This window comes from Mauremys mutica, chromosome 1 (genome assembly GCF_020497125.1).
Source record: "Mauremys mutica isolate MM-2020 ecotype Southern chromosome 1, ASM2049712v1, whole genome shotgun sequence".
Lineage (NCBI taxonomy): Eukaryota > Metazoa > Chordata > Testudines > Geoemydidae > Mauremys > Mauremys mutica.
In genome coordinates this window covers 3,455,383-3,473,692 of record NC_059072.1, presented here as the reverse complement: position 1 = coordinate 3,473,692, position 18,310 = coordinate 3,455,383, and the positions used below count along the sequence as shown (strand labels likewise).

The following is an 18,310-nucleotide window of genomic DNA, read 5'->3' as shown; positions in this document are numbered from 1 at the left end:
CAACAAATATGGCTGTGCATGTCTTGGAGTTTTATATGTACCTGTGCATACATATGTAAATCAAGTTCTTTGTGCATCGAGTCTCCATTTCAAAAAGTTTCATACAATTTCCAATTGTGTGTGTATATAAACATACATATATATATTGAAATCTGTATTATGCTATTTATATACACACATCTGTGTGTGTGTGTGTATATATATATACACACACACACACAAAACTAAACAAATTATACATACCATATAGATATGATCAGACTTAAATACTGCATATAGATGGGGAAGGAGAGAGCTGAATATAGTTCCTGTTCAGTCTTCATTGCTTTCTGATCATGATCTGATCATAATTTTGCTCCAGTCTAAAATTGTTTTTGAAGGATACAGCTGGGTGTAAATAAATCCATCTTTGGTAGAGAATATGCCTTGCTTCCAACCTTGTGCAACAATTCCTCCCCAGGATACAGTGCTTACCCTATGGGAGGACCCAGATGTATAGCATGCATCCGACGAAGAACACCTCCAATGGTCAAAGCAAGTCCCAATCTGTCATCGTAAACAATGGAAACATCTTTGTTGCAACTGGGAGATTGCACAAGGCATAGTATGCCCTAGGAAAGGGTTACGTCCATTGCTATCCCTTAAAGGGAAATAACCACGAAAGGTAATCCGGATACAGTACAGCAATCAAATGGCCGGACTGTGACACAACAAGAGCACTAGACTGTAGCCTAAAGTGGCTGGGAGAAAGCTCAGATAGCAATGAGGACCAAATGGAAAAACTGCAGGCCACATGAACTGGAGACAGGGGGACCTTAATCTAGCCATACTGTATGTGAATTTAGATAGCAGGGAGTTCAATATAGACATCCAGAGTTTTGTGCGTAGCTTACTAATAAAATCATTTGAGTCAGGCAAGGACACCACCACCTGACGGGTTCTGTGCTAAGTTACAACCTCCAAGATACTAAGGGTGAAAACATATAAAAGCTACTTTCCATCTCAGTTCACTGGCTGATAGGAAGGACAATGCTGTGGAGTCAATGAGGTATAATTCAGAACCTAAACCCCAGAATATGGAGGAATCATTCACTGTCTTAAAAGCAAGAAATCTTGGGCATTTCTACAAGTTTATCTAACTATTTACAAGATGCCTAATCACTAATTAGGCACAAGAGACAAGTTCACTATTGTCTTTTCAGATCAAGAGCCCCTCCAAATTCACACTGTGCAGCGAAGGTTGGGGCTCACTCCTAACATATTCTGGGCCATTTAGAGCTGTTTACTGGATATGTTTTAAACACATTTTTAAAGCTTTCACCTGAAGTCATGAAGTCAATGCTCAAAGCTAATGAATATGAAACATAAAAGGTTAAAATCTGCTACTAACACTGCAGACTTGATGCAACTTACCCTATTGCAGTGGCTGAAATTGCATCAAGCCAATAGAAAGACCAGATTCCTAGGGACATTTCCCCTTCTCCACTCAAAGAGATCCCAAGCAGGCTGCACTTAGTCTCAGGACTATATCAGCTGGAAATGCAGCCCCTGGAGGCCAAGAACTGCAACTGAGAAAAGATTGGGAACAAGCTATTGGCCTCACCAGGTACTTAATGGGGCTGTGACACCCAGCCATGGATTTCAAGTAACTGCTGGGATCAGCTGCAGTTCTGTTGTATTTGGTTAATAACATTTCTGCTTTGACATAGTAAATTTTTTGAGTGCCCAACTTAAGGGATCTTAAAGAGGCCTGATTTTTATAAACTGCTGAACCTCAACTCTCTGAAAATCAGACTCTTCTAAGACATCTCCAACTGGGCACTCAAAGTTACTAATCATTTAATTGTTTTTGAAAATCTTGGCTGTGAAGTGAAACTGGCTTCTGAACAGCCTGGAGAGCAACCAACAGTGAGTGTGAGGTTTCCCTCCCAGCACAATGCATCTTTCAATTATTTCTTTTCAATTGCACGAAGGAGGGAGAAAGGGCCTCCAGAACAATGGAGGTGGCAAGCATTTGCTTACCAAAAGCTGCCGTTGGGAGACAACAAAGCTGTATCAGCTGCAAGAAATTGCCTCAACAACTTGAAAGTTCACAGGGCTGCTGAGTGTAATCTCATTTTACTTCCAGCACTCTGGACTTCATTTCTGACACTCCAATAAAGGCAATCCTCAGTCTACCCTAAGAACAAAACCAAACCCGTATCTTTGGACAAATAAATGAGAGCCTTGCATTGTGGGCACCTCACTTCCAGACACTGATACCGAGTCGGTCTGTTCTGCTGGGATAAGGGAGAACATTTCATTCTTCACTTTTCTATACCAATATACTTTTAAGAATGTTTACTATGCAGCATAATGTACATCCACATCATGCATTTCAAAATAAAATATTTTAAAAAACAAACTGAAATATGGCTGGGGTGCTTTTGCTCATGATAACAGATCTGTGTCAGGGCTATTTTTCATACTCACAAGATGAAGGCCTTCAGATTCGCACAGATGAGAATACAGCTGAAAATAAGCCATTTGGCTACCTATGTGCCAAGCCTCATGCTTTTATGCCAAAGTGAATGATTTTCCAGCTTAGATCTTGGACTAGTAAAATAAGCGGCATTTCAAATGTGACCAGGTGGGTTTCAGCACACACAGCTTACACACAAAAGCAAGCCCAGCTCCATGTTTAAAGCCTACAGGAGCACAGACTGAGAACAACTTACGGCAGTCTGCTGTTATGAGCCTGAGCCTGGTACTAAAAGCGGCCCATCTTCTACACCCGTACGACCTAGGGCACAAGTCCAGGCTGGGAACAAGCTCATTGCTGAGGCCAGCACAGGCTGGGTACTTCATGCTTACGCAGAGACTCCTTTGTTCCAGAGTCAAGTACACAACCTGACATGACCTTGCTCCCGGGCAGTTCTAGGTATCGTCCTTTTCTCTGCACTGTTCTACCTCACAGTTCCTTGGAGCAGTGTGCCTCCCCAGCCCCCTCCACAACCATCTACATGGGGCGTAACAGCAGGAGTCCAGTGCTGGGGCCACATCATTCTCCATTGCTGTCACTAGGTACAAAGTGCAAAAGTGTGGCTGTTCCTGCATCCATTAAAAACTTTAAAAACAGAACAAAAAGATTTCCATATCAATTTGAAAATACATTAGTCTCCAAAAAGCCAGCAAGCACCTGATAACCTGTTTGTGCCACGTCAGCTCCTGTCCCTGCATGGCAGCAGTCCTGGGGTGACTGTCCTCTCAGATGGCAAACACGACATGCTACTGTCTTTGCACGCTCTCCAGCCCAACGCAGGACGACGACATCCATAGGGTTGAGTTTTGATGGCGTGGACGGAAATAACCAGTTGCTAAATGTTCCAAGCTCCTGCAGTGAACTGTCATGCCCCAGAAACAGAGCACTGTGCAACTCACTGGAATGCAGAGACAGCCCACTGCTCAAGACAGTTCAGTGTTACACTAACTTTGCTATCTGGCCTCTGGCTTGGGACACAATGTCATTGTCTTCCCTTTCACCCCCTCCCGCCCCCCAAAAAATCCCCAGCCCTCCCTGCCTCATCCCATTTAAAGTGTTTGTTTTATCTTTACCTCCTATGAAATGTTTCTGATAAGGCTTTATTGCTATACAAAAGCGGTGCAAATGCTGCCCAAAGACAGCTCCATCAGGAACTTTGGTCACACGACTGCAGGACTTATTGCGCACCGTCCAAGTCCCAGCGTTAGACCTGCTACCTTTCTGAAGAGAAGCTGAATACTGTGTGCAATAACACTAAGAAAATAGGATTGAACCCCAAAGAGAAAACAAAAACAAGGGAAGAAGAGAGAGGGGGACAAGGTACTAAAATTAGGCAGAAGGCTTCCTTGGGTAGGGCCGAGTCATTCCTGTGATGACTAACTGATCAATGCTACATTTAGACAAAACAAGTGTCTTCCGGAACAGATTGTTGGTGTTGAAATCGTGTGTCTGGTCCTGAATGCCAGCTCTCTCATCAATGCAGCATTTATTAAAAAATAAAATTAAAATGAAAAAAACTGACAAATTGCATCACCAGGTAGCAGCCTGGCCTGGATCAGACATGTCCCATTGCATTTGCTTCATCAAGCAGGGCCATTTAATGTGGCTTCAGCACATGGCAAGACCTCCTCTTTCCTACAAGAAAAACAAACAGTATTACAATAAGCATTAAAGAACTAAGACAGCTGTGCCACCCACTCATCTCCTTTCAATCTTACACTGATCCGGGCATTCACCTGGACAAATCACCTTTTCTGTGACGCTGAAGCCATCCTTCCAGCATATAGTTTTTTCAATAGCCATGACCACAACATTAATAACTAAGCACTTGTATGGCACTGGACTGCCCCATTTTACATATGGAGAACTTGCAGTAAAGCTGTCCAAGGCCAAATGTCAAAACAAGGATTAGAAGCCATATGCTCCTGGTTCTCAAGTGTGCACTCCTACAAAATTCACTGGATACTGTACAATCCGATTGGCTGATGGCTGCACTAGTGGAGTAGAGCTACTTGAAAGCTGGGTTTTCTCCTGCAATACATCAAACAGCAGCTGAGGGAGGTGTCTAAAATCACCCTTAAGCCGTGAATAATATTAGTTAATGATGGATGTACTCCTTCAGCCACAGGGGCTGATATTACCTGTACCCTCTTCTCCGACTGCTTCACCCAACCCACCATCATCACCTTCAGTCTTGTCTGGGCAGAGTCTCAGCCAGCCCCAATCTCAACTAGACACTGGGTGAGGCACTGAATCAGATGAGACAGACACATGTAGCTGGGTGTCATCAGCCCACTGCACCCTGTGCCTCCTCACTAACACTTCTAAAAGCCACACCCACATGTTGAACAGGAGGGGTGACAGAATGGCACCCTGTGGCACTCCAGACTTGAGAGCTCTTCGGGAACAAGGGCAACTGCCCACAACTACCTGTTGAGATCTGAGAGAGAAAAGAATGAAGGCACTGAGTGAAGCCCCATCTGCTCCTGCCAGGGTATCACCTCTTGATTAACTGTACTGAAGGCATAAAATACCACCAGCATGGAGACTTGGTCTTCATTCATCACCAGCACATCATCAACCAATGCGACTTAATGATGTCTTGGTGCTGTAGCCAAATCTATATCCAGATTGATACGGGTCAAGGAGATCAAAGGCATCCAGATACTTGGACAGTTGTCTCATACCAGCCTTCTCCACAAGGGAAGATGTGATATTGGACAATAAATGGTCAGTGTAAAGTGACGACTTCTTGAGCAAAGGACAGACTACTGCTTGCTTCAAAGCTATGGGCAGCCTGCCCTCTCGAAAAGATGTGTTGACGATCTTCACAGGTAAGGTGATCCGTTACTTCCCAAGTGGTCTTCACCAGACAGGAAGGATGCGGATCCAAAGCATAGGTTGTGGGACAAAGTTCTCCCAACACCTCCATTAGTTCAGGGAACACCACTGGCTGAAACACTCTCAGAGAAGATGAGGCCCTTGTTCCCTCAAGACCCTGCTCTGCCACCACAGAGGTAGACAGCCCATTGCTAATCTGATCTACTGTGTCCACAAAAGGTCAAACAACTTCCTCACAGCTGGTGGAACTCCGACCTGCTACACAACTGAGACAGTCCAGGTTGACCAGACTACCTATTGCCCAAAACAAATTGGATGTCTGAGATTTTTCTTTGCCTCCCACAGAACCACAGCACAAGAATTTAAAGAAAATCTTTATGCTGCAACTTTTCAGCCTCAGCCCAAAACTTCCCTCTTGCTTCATTTGTCAGAGATCATCTGTAACATAGCATGACCTGTAAGAACAAAGCCAGCAAAGAGGGCACCCAGGGGCCATCTCATCAACGGTGGGGATGGGGCGGGAGGAGAGTATTACAGGGCTCTACCAACCCATCGAGGGAGTGGTCTGTCGGTGGAACAGGATTCTCCCTGAGCTCTCTAGAACATTTCTAGTTCCATGACTTTCCATGGGTAGACCATCTAAACAGGTCCCTTCCCCAAGACGGATGAGGCCCAACCTCAGAGCACAGGAGGTAATGGTCAGTCTGTGACAGATCTGAAGGTCCAGTTGCTCAACCTGCAATCCCAGCCAATGTGTAAGTTGAGACAGCAGCTACCAGGGATAGGCCCATGGTCATCATGGTGGCCAGGAAATCCTGAGCTGATTCTTTATCTACATGCAGACTGAAGTTGCTCATAGCACGCTCTGCATTTCCAATGTCACTGTAGTTGGGAATTCAGTTAGCTCGTGAAGTGACTTGGCAGCAAAGTCCGGGCAAGCGACACACTAAAATCAGTCCCATCTTACTCCTATCCTGGGACTCTCATACTAAATGGACACATGATCAGACACAGTTTTGGAGAAGATGATCTCCTATGCCTCAGGATGGATGCAGTGAGCACGGCCACACTACTCCCCACTGACTCCTCCCCCAACTTTGATTCATGATGTATAAAATACTCAGCTGGGAAGAACTGTAACAAAACTGGCCCAGCAGCATCAACCAACCCGAGAATGTTAATACATGCAAAGTCAGGGGGTTCGTCTATTATGAAATCACAAATGGTTGATCTATTTCTCAAGTGAGCATTAAGCATCATGAACCAAAGGCTCTTGAAAGCTCAGCCTTCCAAGGAGGTGAAACCAAAGAAACAGAAATTAAATGGACTTCTCTCATATTACAATGCCAACTCTCTATTAAAAAAACCCTCTGATCCCTTGACCGGCTAGCTGGGTGAACAAATGACAGAAGGGGCCTGGGAGAGTTAGGAAGTTAAAAAGAATGTCCTCATGTTGGAGTGAAGAGCCAATCTCACTTGTGTTAGACCCTTCTGCCTGGTACTCTCCTCCTCCAGTCCTAGAGTGTCTTTGCCTTCTGCTTACAATTTGTTTCTACAAAGCATTTTGTGATCCTGTGCATTAAGGACACGAAACAACAAGATGCATCAAAATTAACACAATTCTGAAATGCTTTGGCTCTCCACCTAGAAATGTGGTAACTGCAGCCAAGCACTGCCACATGGGAATCTGCCATCTGAGAGCAAGGACCAGGAAGTGCTACAGAGGCTGTGTGCCTGGCCCCGGGGGTGGAGGAAGTGCCTCATTATTGAGAAACAGCTCTCTGGCTGAGACACGGCATAGAATGCCCCCATGACAGCAGGGCCTTTGAGGATGACATCACTGGAAATTCCCAAGGACCAAGCTACATAAAAAAACCCTAAAAAGGTGACATTCCAAAGACTTCATAATAAGCACTTCCCTCTACCTCCCTGACTCCCAGTCTTAATCACCAAAACTATCCTCCAAATTTCTTCTCCCACATGATTTTCATTTGTTAAAACACTAAAGCTTTTAAGGTTCTTTTTAAAAAAAAACACTAGACTATTTCCTTATGCAGAGTGAATATTAAATATCAAAGCCCTATGATTTATTTTTCATGGCATCAAAGATTTGATAAAATCTGTATGAAACTGCAGGATGTGTGCATTATATTGTAATAGTCTAACACACTGTGCTTTCAGCCTCATGTGTCACTAGGCACCCAAGACAGACCAGCATGCATTCTACTGTGCGCTAGTGCTAAGCTAAGGGATTCAATGGTTTGGTACAGAATAAATTACTGTTTTTGTCTGACTCACGGTGGTTAGAAAACTTCGACCCGCTCACCTGTCTTTTGTTGTGCTTTCTGTGGCAGCCATGCCGACAGCTGCAGCGTTCTGGAGCTCCTCAGAATGCTGGGGCATGCTGTTTAGTGGTTTGGACACCTTTGTCGTTCCCATGTCTGTGATGGTCAGCTTGTCAATAACCAGGCAGTCTGCATCACTGTGTGAGGAGAACTCAAGCTCAAGTCAAACTGGCAACTGAGGGGTGTTAAATTCCAATGGAGAAAAATGGATTCTCCTCCTCGTCTAACAGAATACACCATTCCCACAAGTGGAGATATGTAATGAATGAATTCAAATGAACAGTAAAATCAAACTGGAATTAAAAGCATTCTACCTATCCTGGAGGCTATGTTTCCTAAAATCAGGACACTGAAAACGCATAAAACCACTGATTCCCACAAAAGACACTTCCAATCAATGCCACAGAAACAAGCCCACGAGCTTCCGTATATTCTTATTACCTGGAAGGAAGACGCGTTAGCGCTCTCCTAGATGCAAACGCTATTAATAGCATGTTGTCCAGCGATGGAGAATGGAGAACAAATACTGTCAGCCTGCTAAGTCATCAGAAGGGACCCAACAAATGAAGTGCATTCAAATGAGAACCTTACAGATTAGCGGGCCGAGTTCACTGCTGGATGAAAGAAAATGACTCACCTATAATAGTGGATGGAGATTATCCATCACTATTCTCGGGGCCGTGCTCCTGCACCCAACCAAGGCTGGAAATCCCCAAGCCCAGAGTTCTTAAATGTTAGTTCCAGCAGAGCACTTTTCACATGGTCACCCGGGCACCCCTTCTGCTCCAACCTACAGCTGGCAAGTGAAGTCACTCCCATGTGTGTTTTTTAAAAAGTTTCATTTAAGTAGTACAGAACCTGGAGCTCTATGGGATGGAAGGTGGACTAGAGGTGATATCTTATGATTGGTAATTTTCAGACCACAGTTACAGTAAGTAATTCTCACCCCGGCAAAGATTCCTAAGAGAACAGATCCCCACACTTGGAGATTAACAGTTCCAAGGATGTCTCTATAAAACAAAATACAACATAACAAAATGAAAAAATCTGCAGCAGACAGTAAAGCTGCAGGCCAGGTAAATCTATCTTGGACGTTAACACTAAAGAACACTTTTCAGAGTGGAGAGATAAGATATTTCTATAAAATTCGGTGTTTTGTACTTTAACACAGTGAGATAAAATACCTCTAAAAACAGGCAAGAGGAGTTTAATATACAGAGATCCTAAAAATAAAAAGTCAGTTTGTTCCAAGTTAGGAGAATTCGTCTGCCCCTAAACTGGAGACAGTGATTCTGTGACACTGACAGACCAGACCTCGACTCCAGCCTAAAGGATGAATCTAAGTTACAATGCTTTGGGAACATACCATGCTGACATACACCGTATGACTGCACTGCAGATCTCAAATTATTAAAATTATTTAATACGTATATTGCAGTGGTTAGAATGTTGCCGCCAGAGTAAAACTTGCTCTACAGAATGGGCTTTGTGATGTGACAAACCTGTACTGCTGCCAGGTTACTGACATATGAGAAGCAGCCAGCCAGCCACTTACACATGCTTCTTTTGGAAACAGTGAAAACAAAGCAAAACTGAGTAGACATCCTGAGGATTTTAGTGTACTCCAGATAAAAACTTAGGGAACTTCTGACATGCAGCTTCTGGAGAAGGGCTTTTCTGCAATGAGCATATAGGCATGGAAGGAAAGATAGCAGGATGAGGGAGTGATTAAGTAGAAATTCGGTCACCACCTTATGGAGGAATCTAGGATGTGTCCATAGCACCATAGTCTGGTGGTAAAAGCATGGGATAGGCAATCTGATTTGGGTTCTATTCCTACCTCTGCCACTGACTTGCTCTGTGGTTTTGGACAATTCACGGTCTCTCTGCCTCAGACTTCCCCAGTTGTAAAAATAGACTTTTATAAGGTGCTTTAAGATCCTCTGAAAGGAGCTAAATACAGTTAGTGCAAAATGTTGTACTATCTTAAAAGAATTTCCATGAGATGAGATCAGAAACTAACATCCGTTATTATTTGTTATTTGTATTATCAAAGCAACTATTTATGGACCAAGATCCCACCATGTTAGGTGCTATACAAGCACAGAACAAACAGAAGCTCCCTGGCCCAAAGAACTTACCATCTTAGTATAAGACAAGAGACAACAGATGGACGCAGAGACAGGGGAGTACAAGGAAACAATGAGAGTGTATTGGTCAGCATGATTGGCTGTGGTCTCAGCACACCAACGGCCTTACCACTGTCAAATTGTAACCTTCTAGTAGCCTCATTCTAAGCAACTAGGAAGGGTTGAGATGCCGCCTCAAACACCAGTCTTCTATTTCTATACTCAGCAGCCACGCTGACAATGCAAGTGATCACTAATTGGTCTGGTTCAGCATTATCAGATAGGGTCAGACACTCACAATGATGACACTGACCACTCAAATCCTGGACAGGTTTAAGAATATCATCTGTATGGAAATGTTACAAGCATGTAACATTTCTCTCTCATGAGTCTGGTTAGGACAGAGGTTGCCGAAGAGATCTGTCTGAGCAGTAGACTGAGATGGCATCACTTAACAATGCAGTCTGTTTCCAGTGTAGTCTCTTAGTTTGTTGTTCACAGTGCCTGTGAACAGACCGCTGATATTTCCTGTTCATGAAAGATCTAATCACCTGCCTCCTGATCTGAGGCCACTCATGTGAGTCCTCTATCAACAGGCCCAACCGGTCTGTGATTGTGCCTTCCTTTCCAATGGCTAAGTGGCCACTTAAGCATGTCTTGTGGGACAATCTGTACAAGGAAGTATATCCTCCTCTTCTGCTTGTTGATGTAAAACATTATGGCCTAATTGTTCATATGTATTAGGACCAACTTTTGGAATACTGGTCTCTAAAGGTTCTTGGCAATCTAGACTGCACTCTCCGACAGTTACAATGGTCTTGAAGATACTGTACATAGAATCTGTCTGCACAAATGGCTCATCCCTGCCAGAGTTCATCCATGGTTACTACCGTTTGGATCACCAGAATTTGAAAGCCTCCATCCAACTGACACCAAGTCACAGGGCATTGGAGGTCACTCGCCACCTGCATGTTATGTGGACCTCTCTGGGTATGTCTACATTACAGCTGGGCAGTGTGATTCCCAGCATGGGCAGCCGGACTTGCCAGAGCTCTGCGTGAAATAGCATGCTACAATAGCAGCGTGAACGCTGCAATACAGGCAGTGGCTTGGGTTAGCCACCGAAGCTTGGACCTGGGAGGTCAGACAGGCTTGGATTTGGGTGGATAGCCTGCAGTGCAGACATACCCTGTATAGTTTAGCAACACCAAGACTCCAGGGTTGATTGAGTTTGCCTCATCTGTTGGCATGTGATAGCTGGTATCTTTTGGCCCTGGCAAATCCTCTCCGCTGGATCCACAATGTCCTGATGCAGGAATGTCTTGAGTTAAGCCTTCTACAACAGGATTCTTTTGTACTGTCTCTACTGAACAAACTGAAACTTTGGGCAGATAATCTTGAATCCCAGAGATGCAAACAAGTTGATACCAGCAATGGACTGATACTTGGATCTTCTCCAAAGTGATGGTCTTGATCAGCCAATTATCCAGATAGGGGAACAACTGAAATCCAATTTTTAGGTACCTACCTACGACTGTATCTTGCTGGACCAACACAAGTGCGCCTTAAACACAATCTCAATGCCTAGGTGAGACACTCAGCTAAGTACTCAAGGACTGAGCTACTATGGCCTAGAGAGCCAATATTTCATCTGACTTATGAGATGCATCAGAGGAAGCCAGGAGAGTTTTGAGGCTCTCCATACAGGATTTGACCGTTCACCGTGATAGCCATGAACAGATTTCACAGCGGAGCCAGTCCTGCTCCATTCCAAAGTACAGGGCACAGTAGATATATATGCCTGTTTAGGAAGGACTTGGTTTGACCACACTCTGAACACATTTTAAAGCCTAGAATGCTACCTTCTCTCCATACTTGCTAGATAATAAAAGGAATTGGGGGAGGGAAGGAACAAGTCAAAATGTTCACCTGTGAAAATGCTGAAAACGAGGAAAAACCAATCCCCTCGAACAGAGCTGTACCCCTAGAGGTCAGAGTTTCAATATGCCAAGTGACACATGCATCACTGTCTGCTGATCAAGCTGGAATGCTTTGAAGAAGTGGGCGGTTATAAGGGTTGGAGTTCCAAGTCATCTAACAAATTGTTTTGGGGATGGTGGAATAATGCAACGATTGAAGTGCCAGAGTCTGGAAAAAATGTACTCTGTGATATTGTTAGTGCTGATGAGGTGTCCACGTGAGCTGGTAGCCACGAAGCCTGAAGAAGCTACGTACAACAAATAAAGGGAAGCTCCTACTCTGATTAAAACAATGTGACAGTGATACATATGGCCTAAAATGGAACACTTCAAGGCTATTTGATCTAGACTTTGCTGACGACATCGCTCTTATCTATGAAGATGCCAATGGACTACAAAAATGCACAAACCAAAAAGAAGTAGTAATGGAGAAGATAGGTTTGAGATACAATGCAAAGAAATGTAAAGTCATGTTAATGGGGATTATAGGGACAGAAATCAAAACTGAAGAAGAGAAACTGGAGAAGGTGGACAATTTACGTATCTTGGAAGTACCATCAGCCAAGGTGGTACTAGTTCTGAGGAAATAAGAAGTATCAGGAAGGCAAATGCTGCATTTGGAAGATTCAAAAACATCTGGCAACTCAAAAACATCTCCCTCAAGACAAAACTGAACATGTACACTTCTACCCCGATATAACGCGACCCGATATAACACGGTAAAGCAGTGCTCGGGGGGACAGGGGGGCGAGGCTGCACACTCCAGCAGATCAAAGTAAGTTCGATATAACGCGGTTTCACCTATAACACAGTAAGATTTTTTGGCTCCCGAGGACAGCGTTTTATCAGGGTAGAGGTGTATAAAGCAATTATCATCGCCATCACAACATATAGCAGTGAGACATGGCAACTTACCAAGAAAGATACGCAAAAGCTGGATGCATTTCATCACAAATGTCTGAGAAGAATATTGGGAATAACATATAGAGATAGGAAGACAAGAGAAGTAGTCAGAAAAATCACTGGACAAGGCACCCTCTCACAAATCTACAAAATAAGACATCAGTGGCTGGGACATGTGCTAAGAATGGAAAAAGAACACGTACCAAATACTGCCCTTGAATGGAAGCCAGAAAACGCAAGAAGAAAGTGAGGAAGACCGCTAGTAACATGGAAACGAACAGTTCTGAATGACATCAAGCACCTTACCAAGAAATGGAAAGATTTGGAGAAAAGGGCAGTTGACAGGCAAGGATGGCAAATGTGGGTAGCCCAATGTGCAGCAAAACACAGGATGGACTAAGGGCTGAACTACACTTCGGGGGGAAAACGATCTAAGATACGCAACTTCAGCTACGTGAATAACGTAGCTGAAGTCGAAGTATCTTAGATCGAATTACCTACCGTCCTCACGGTGCGGGATCGACGTCCACGACTCCCCATGTCGACTCCGCTACCACCGTTCGGGTTGGTGGAGTTCCGGAGTTGACAGGAGCTCATTCGGAGATCAACATATCACGTCTAGATGAGACACAATATATCGATCCCCGAGAAATCGATTGCTACCCGCCGATACGGCGGGTAGTGAAGACGTACCCTAAGGTCTAAGGCCTTCACTGACTCCTCTCAGATAAAGTTGGTGGTCGGAGACTCTGGGGTGCTGCCAGAACCAACTTTAAAACTTTGAGTCTGGGGAGTTTTCTGCCTCAGTTACTTGTAGGAGCATGTACTCAAGAGTGGAGAGCTGCCACGAAGCTTGTCAGTGTTAATTTGTCACCCAGTGAAATGCCCCTCCCCCCTTTTTTAAAAATCTGTTATACCACCGTGGTCTGCTTTTCCTGCTCAACTAATGTTTTTTCTCACTTACATGTTGTCTGTGTGTTTTTAGACTAAGTTCCTCAGGGCAGGCACAATACAATAATTATTAAAATAACAATGGTCACTCCAGAGAAAGAGGAATTACTTGCAATAGAACTTTTTCCAAAAGTTATCATCGTTTGTTAGGTATCTCCTATATATTAGAGTGAGGCAGCTTCCAAAACACCACGGGTTGAAGTTTCAAAGAGACACATCAGATTGATTGACGGATGCACAGCGCCTCACATCTTGTAAAAAACACTTTTTTAGGTTTACCATTTCCAGCAAAGATCAGAATTCAGATCTAAGAGAAGTGGATTGATATATGTGAAAAATAAATAACTGGCACTTATTTAGCAGATTTCATCTAGGAATCTTATGGCATTTTGAATACAATAAATTAAGCCCCATCCCTTTTTTACAGATGGGAAAACAGCAGAAATTAAGCCTAATATTTTATAATCAAGGTGCCTCATGTTATGCTCCTAAATTCCCTGTTTAGCTATCTAAAAAACTGAAATCATGGGATTAAAAAAAAAGATAAACCCTGTCTACACTTGGCTTGCAACTGGGGCTAATTCCATCAGTGCAAATCCCTAGAATAGACAAGGAAAATCATGTTTTGGAGCTTACCCTGGTTTCAAGCAGGTTTTAAATAACTTTTCAAGACATGTGGATCGATTACATGCACATGTTATGTGAGGGGTTATGTGAGAAAATGCACACTGGCTCCTAGCTGCCTTTGGAGAATTTGTTAAGAAGCTCCCATACTGGAAATGTGTCTTCGTCACCTTGTTCTCAGAGTAATTCCTCTCAGAGATTTGCCTTTCGTGAAGCTGTATGAGAAACTGCCTCTACTGATAATCCCGCTCTCTCTCTCTGGTGAACAATTTCAAACATGGATTCATAGATTCCAAGGCCAGAAGGGACCATTGTGATCACCTAGTCTGACCTCCTGTATAACACAGACCAAAGAACTTCCCCAAACTTGTTTCTCAGGACAAGATCTAGTACACATCCTACTGAGTTCTCATCTTTTACTGTATGTACCTATATAAGGAATAATTTACATCATATAGAATTATTTTCAATGAGGTGTCTTTGATACTGATTGGAGCCAGAAGTTAGCTTTCTTTTCTCTAGTACAGCACGTGGCTTCCTCAATCTGATAATACAACTGTGTGTTCTGCAAGTGTTATTTCTTCCTCAGCAGTGAACAAGAATAAAAGATTAGTTCTCATTTTGCAGTTAATGTAGGTCGCATAAAAGCATCCTGTAATGAAAATGATATATTGTTAAAATGCAGCGCTAGGCTGTCCAGCTAATAAAGAAAGCAAGCTCCATTTGGCAGCTTCTGTGATGCTTCCGTGCATACAAAATATTTATCTTTTTATTTCCAAAATGTCTTTCCCACAGATTATTGTAAAATATTTTAATGCTGCTATATCTTGTTTCTATTCCTCCCTGCCAACCAGTTCGACTATGTAAACTCAACAATTAAATCTAACCTTCATGAAGATTACTGCAATCAAACAGCCTTGCCCGCCTCATCCTTCCACTGACCTGCTTATTGAGAAGCACCAAGGCTAGCAAAACAAATTTAATTCCCATGGCTTCACTGGGCATTCAGACATGCCAGATGGACTCTCACTCATACTACCAGGCAGAAAATCCACAAACTACAGCACCTAATGTAGTTTCTCATGATGATGATGAGGAGCCCGTTGATAAAATGCATCTCATTGTCAAAGACCTGTAAAGAAGTCAGGCTGAAATGGTCAGTGATCGAAGGGCTTAAAGTATTTCAGAAAAATATGGATTTGATACTAAATAAGGCAACCTTAGAATCCAATTCTACCCACCGCTGACGCTTACTATTGTTGCTCCAGGGATATACTCTAGTTATCCTCTAGTCTCTCTTTGGTAAACAATTAATAAGTATCATAGACATCAAAACATTGTAAGGACAGACTAGGAAGGATGGTGACACTACAAATGGATGTACAAGCAGCATACCTAAACAGTACAAGCCCCATGCTGAGCCTATAAACAAGCCCTTTAAAGCCAAATTCTGCAACAGTCAACCAAGGACAAAACCAAAACGGGATGCAATGACAATCATGCTAAATTACATCGTTTCAACAGGCTGTTGAAACTATCTGCTGGCTAGTAATTAAACAAGGTCACAGAACACAGGAGGGCTCAATGAATAGTTCCCAGATTACACAATGCCATTTTACGTTGTAAAAGCCAACAGATACACCAGCACAGAAGATCCAGTCTATGATAATTAATTGCACTAAACTTCCATCTTTGATTACAAAACATCAATTTTTACAGTGAAATGCGAGACTGCAGTTTGGTCACCGTTCCTTTATTTGTTTTTTGCTTTTAAAATACATGTAAATTGATATTTAACCAATTTCTATAGAAAAGATGGAGATATGTTACATGTCTAATTTTCCACAGCATGCTTAGCTTCTGAATAATCCATTTAAGGCATTCCAGCAAACGTGCCATGCTAAGGGCATAACTAAATGCTAGCAAGACAACTGACTCTTCTGCTTATTTTTTTCATGCTTTCTCAGAAAAAATGAGAAGTCCACAGGTCATGCAGGATGAAGAATCAGCAGGCACAGAAAAGAAAAATGTATCCCAAAATGGGAGAGCTCAAAACATCCACTGTGACAATATAACTCCATTCAGTCTGGGGAACTGGAGGGTTATTTTCTCTGCTGCATGTAAGTGGATGCTACACCAAATTCCTTGCTCAACAACAGCAAAAAGAAAATTGTGAGACAGCTTGGCACCAACTGTTTGGTTATACTGTACAAGTGCCATCGAAGACATATTCCTTTCTGGATCCTTCATGCAATGGAGAGAATGCCAGCTCCATGTCGGAGTTCATGCCCAAAGCAATGGGAACAACCATTTCCAGCTGTTATTTCAGAGCTATTTCAGAAGAAGGAATTTAAGGTTTTCACTGCTGCTAACAAATATGTAAGTTAAATAGTTTCAACCTAGAACTAAGCTATCACTGAACATAAAAGCAGGGACTTCCTGTTCTACAGGAGCTCCCTTAATGAATCCAAAATTTGGAATTTGTTGGCATCAGCTCCTTTTTACTTCAGACTTAAACTACTGCAGTGCTTACTTATGATACATAGCCACTGTACCTAAGGCATTTACTAAGAATGAGCATTATACAGAGATCAGAAAAAATAGTTTTCATAGATAGCAAACATTATAGTTTAGACTAAATTCCAGCCTCCATTCTAACCCCACTTTTTCTGTTGCTCATTAAAACAAATCTTTTGGGGATGAAATTTTCATGCTTAGCCTCAGCTCAGAGTTGAATTTTTTCTGGATAGGGGAGACACTAAATCTAAACTGATCTGACCACTTTTCAGAACAGCGGGTGTAAAGAAAACAACATTAGTCCCTAACTTGAAAACATCTAATGCTATAGACTGCAAACTCAGCAACATTTTAGTTGTCACCAAGGAAAGATTAAAAAAAAGAAACAAAAACAAAACAGCCAAGTATGGAGAAAAATTATTTTAAAAGTTATGAAATTTTAAAAATGCTAGTCTAAGCATACACAACAAAATATCAGCCACTTTTTAGTGTGCCTCAGCTTTAAAAGGAGCCACTTAAGTTCATCATTTAAGGGGAACTCAGCAGTGAAACACTTTTTACACCCTTTAAATAACAGGGAAATACAATCCAAAAGCTTATGTTGATAATAATGGTGAAGTTGAAAAATTAATCACATAGAACGTGGAAATTCAAAAGTAATTTCCCACAAAAAATAGGTACCACATTGCACATACGTAAAATTCACTATTGCTGCTTTACTTGTTCAATGTCAATCTTATTACTGTTTATGCTTTTAATCATATACCATAAATATACAAGATGTGAAACACAGCTGAATTAACACCACTGAGGGAACCTTAACCTTCTGTTTTCCTGGCTCATATGCTTAATTCTACACCCTAATAATGCATTAACATTAGTTTTTCAGATCTCATGTTCACTTTTAATATAATTTAGAGAAATTCTTTACCTGGCACTATTTAAAATATCTTAATTCTGAGTACTGCTGGTGTCTCTCTGAACAAGGACTTGAATTTCACTGAGACTTCCTGCTAGGAAGTCTAGCCTGACAGCACAAGTTTGAGACAAAGGAAAAATGCAGCTCAGCCTTTGAATGCTTAAGACAGAAAACTGTCAAAGATGTGTAAAGTGGTAATATTTATTAGAAAATTATTAAAATAAGATCTTAAGTGGTCCAAAAATATTTTTAAATACCATTCATCCACAAGTTTTAAAAGTGCCTGAATCTCAGGTGCATTTAATACTAGACTGCATTTTCTATGTCTAGTACTACAATATGTCAGAATGACGGCTCCCTGTGTGACTGATAACCATGTTTCATTATGTTATGACAGTTTAAATGATTTTCTAAAGTGATTTAACTCTTCTTTCAAATTAGACATAATTATTAGGATATCACTTATTTTATACTGGAACTTTCTTTTTATCCCTGATCTAATGAGGAAATAATTACAGCAGAGCCTTGCTAATTTGCACTAAATGACTGGGATACCCAGTGTGAATTGATGAATTATTGAA

General features: G+C 42.2%; 1 protein-coding gene across 2 annotated transcripts in view; it reads right to left on the bottom strand.

The window, feature by feature from the left end:
• Positions 1-3,583: 3,583 nt before the first annotated feature.
• The window catches only part of PPP6R2 (protein phosphatase 6 regulatory subunit 2), a 156,543-nt gene continuing 141,816 nt past the window's right edge, over positions 3,584-18,310 (bottom strand). For both annotated transcript variants that reach the window (XM_044990735.1, XM_044990744.1), the window contains exons 23-24: positions 7,689-7,844; positions 3,584-4,156 (exon numbers count right to left, since the gene is read on the bottom strand). In XM_044990735.1, the coding sequence (XP_044846670.1) occupies positions 4,105-4,156; positions 7,689-7,844 (208 nt within the window). In that variant the 3' untranslated portion in view covers positions 3,584-4,104. The remainder of the gene's footprint in view (positions 4,157-7,688; positions 7,845-18,310) is intronic.